Below are 3,787 nucleotides of genomic sequence, written 5' to 3'. Positions count from 1 at the left end.
CACACACCACTTATCGTATTAGTCACAATGGAGGAATCTATAACAAATAAATAAAATCATCAGTACATAGGAACATATGGAACTAGAGATTTATTAAGCATCACCTAAATATTCCTATATTGACATAGATGTTCATAATAGAGGATGAGTATATCAATGCATTATCCATTATGGAAGCATATATTTCTTAAAAACAAATAATAAAAATGTTAAAGTTCAGGGATATCCTAAGTATCTTCAAACCTATAGAACTCAAGTTATTAAACATATTCCCATCAAGAAATATAATCTGTGTTGATCATTTAATAAATTCATATATAGCTCAGTATATAATCTCCAAAATTCACATGGTTTCTCAGCAAGTTAGACTGTGTGTGAAACCACTGTTTTTCGCCATAATTTCATCAAGGCCCTTTTCATCTCATTGTTTCGCAGGCTATAGATAAGGGGATTCAGCAGAGGCGTGAGCAATGTGTAGGCCAATGATATCGCCTTCTTGGTGTCTGGGGTGTACTTTGATTTGGGTTGTAAATAAGTCATACTGGCTGTGCCATAGAAGAGGGTGACTGACATGAGATGAGAGGCACAGATAGAAAAGGCTTTTTGCCTTCCAGTGTTTGATGGCATCTTCAAGACAGCAAATAGAATTCGAATGTAAGACAAAAGGATCAACAGGAAGGGAACCATGACAATCAAAATAGTTCCTGTGAAGGCATAGATTTCAAACAGGAAGATGTCTGCACATACAAGCTCCAGCACTGGTGGCCCCTCACAGAAGAGATGGTTAATTATATTGGGCCCACAAAAAGGAAAACCAATTACCCATGTGGTTGGTACAGTAGCAACAATGAACCCTGAGAACCATGAGAACATTACAAATTTGACAAAAACTTTTCTCCTCATAATCACTGGATAGGCCAGAGGATGGCAGATTGCAGCATATCTGTCATAAGCCATTGCCCCTAGGAGAAAACATTCAGTCCCAACAAAAAGAAGAATGAAATACATTTGTACAAAACAGCCAACAAAAGAGATGGTCGTTTTTTTGGAAGATAAGACTACAAGCATTTCAGGCATGATGGTTGCACTGAAACTCACTTCCACCACGGATAAGTTCTGTAAAAACAGGTACATGGGGAGGTGGAGACGCTGGTCCAGGAAGATGACAGCCATAATGAGGGCATTTCCCATCAGGGTTACCAGATAAATCACCAAGAAAGCCCCAAACAAATGATTTTGGAGTTCAGGAAAGTTAGAAAAGCCCAACAGGATGAATTCAACCACAGAGCTTTCATTTTGCCTACTCATCTTGGTAGTGAGGCCTGTATTGTTTTGAGGGACAAAGTATGTAAATGAAGGCACAGTCCAGTAGCTGAGAGCGCCAACCTGCATTCACTCAGCAATACTAGCTGAGCATGAGAAAAGAATCTTATACTAACAAGAAATTACACTGGCAGTTTTGGAGAATGGCTTAATATTTAAATTTAATGAATCTTTCAAATATAAAAGAAGAAATTCAGAACTCTAACTCTGAAATCTGGTCTAAAAGTCAAAATTTATCAAATTCCTGTTACAAGTTGTAAATTCTGTAGTATGAAAATTTAGACCTTGTGTTAAAGTTAGTACAAATATTTTATAACTTTTGTTCATAGCTCATAAAATCCCTATAGGCACTACTTTTTTCTCAATTTTAGGTAAATACACATTTTAAGGCCATAAAAATAAAGAATGAAAAAGCTAACCCCAAACACTGAAAACAAACCTAATGATTCAGTGTGGCAGACTGTGTACCAAATATTCATTACATTCAATATGAACAGAGTTGTATCTGATATTTCAAGGTCATAGTATTCTGTTGGAATAGTAAGATGGATCCATATTAGTTGGCAAATGTAAAATATCTGAAGTGATTTCAGCCTTCCTGGTTTCTGCCCAACTGCACCTGGTCAATTTGAAGGGATTTATCTCAATGTGGATGTTTTGGGGCTAAATCTCTAAGACCCATCCTCATCAATAGAATGATATTTTTTAAAAAGCTTTTTGGGGGTCACTAGAAGTGCAGTTTTAAAGTTTCTTCTCTCTTTTGCCCTCTCTCTCTCTTCTTTCTCCTACTTTTCTCCTCATTAAGAGGTTCATGAAATTTGAAATTACCAATTAGTCAACAATCTCTGATCAAGTAATTACCATTTTGTTGGGTCTGTATAACAAAGCACATTACATAAAAAGGCCAGGACTGTAAAACCAATACATAGCATAAAACAGTGGCCCTCCCACCCTGGAACTCTAATTCTACCTGGTGCTATATCTTTCCCATTATTACCAACATACATTACACATCCTTTTACAAAACCCTAGCTCTCAAGATAGAGCATATCTCCTGGAGGGCAAAGATTTTGTTTGTTTTTTGGTGTATACAAATTCTTAGTATAATCCCTACCTCATAAGAGATGATAAATGAACATTTCTAGAGTAGATGAGTAAAAAAAAATTAAGAAAACCTCTGCTCTGGCCTAAAGAAATAAAGTGTCTACAAGAAAAATAAAGCCAATACACAATATCATTGGGAAACCACTGGGAGGTTATATTAAGTAGCTTAGAAATTTAAATGAAGGAAAGAGTGCATGACTGGAAGAATTAATAACCAGAACCATAGGATGCCTTTGTGGAAGGGCCATGAGATGGTAGGAGAAACATACAAAGAGATAGACTAAGATACTCAAGTCAAAAGGTCCTTGATGATACCACAGGACTAGAGTAGCACTTACTGGCCTTTTTGTGTTTCTGAAAGTGAAAGCAATTCATGAGAACAGATGAGAAACTCTGGAGGACAGCAGGGCACAGGGAGCTGAAGACAATAATGTTATCATGATTTATATCTGTAGGACATTAGCAAACATTAGCAGCAAGTTGATTTATTTCTGAGTCAAATAGTCATATATTTCAATCAAACATCTGTGGTAAGCATAATAATTGCATATATTTAGATGTCAAAAAGTCTTGTAAAAACACAAATAGGAAACTTTTACAAGATACAATATAAGCAAGCATTCTGCCAGTGAGCTATATCCCTAACCCCAATAAAGTTAGCCTTTGTAGCACAGAGGTTAGCTATGGTGGACAACTCATAGCACATTTCAAAAGAGCTAATAGAGAAATTACAAATGTCATGATCACAAAGAAATGATCAATGGCAGATAACAGAGTATCAGTTATACATATCTGATCATTACACATTGTGTACATGTATTGAAATTTTACTCTGCACCCCATAAAGATGTGCCATTCTTCTGTGTCAATTAAAAAATACAGAACTATAAGAAGAAAAAGTACTTATCATAAGTGGTGAAGAACAATTAACCATGAATGCTGTCTCTTTTCTCTATAAGATAAAGGACCATAATATTGAATAATGAAATTGTGGCTAACTTTTCTCTGAAAAGAAATTATTAAGCCCCAAAATCTACTGATTCAAGTGACTCAGCTGTGCCTGGTGATCCCGGGGCACTAAGGCAGCTCTTCCACAGCATCTCCACCCATCAGTGAGGAAAACTGTAAAAGAAAACCCACTAAAACCTACACACAGCAGAGGCTTACCTATTGTCTCTGTCTCTGTAATTTTCAAGCTACTTTACCAGCAGTTCTATCAACTCAAAAGTCACCTATTCTTAAATATGATTTATTAATTCTTTACACTACTTTTATAACATTATGTGACACAGAATCATGTGCCCTAGAGAATCCTTCCCTAAAGGACCTGAAATCACTCCACACAGACCTTACCATATTT

General features: G+C 36.2%; 1 protein-coding gene across 1 annotated transcript; it reads right to left on the bottom strand.

Moving 5' to 3' along the window:
- Positions 1–363: 363 nt before the first annotated feature.
- Positions 364–1,308, bottom strand: LOC109680815 (olfactory receptor 10A3-like). Its single transcript, XM_074067047.1, has one exon. It carries the CDS (start codon positions 1,306–1,308, stop codon positions 364–366), a length of 945 nt encoding a protein of 314 aa, XP_073923148.1.
- Between the last annotated feature and the right edge of the window lie 2,479 nt (positions 1,309–3,787).

This window comes from Castor canadensis, chromosome 1, assembly GCF_047511655.1.
Source record: "Castor canadensis chromosome 1, mCasCan1.hap1v2, whole genome shotgun sequence".
Classification (NCBI taxonomy): Eukaryota; Metazoa; Chordata; class Mammalia; order Rodentia; family Castoridae; genus Castor; species Castor canadensis.
The sequence above is the reverse complement of the archived record's forward strand: the minus strand, read 5'-3'. Positions and strand labels throughout refer to the sequence as shown.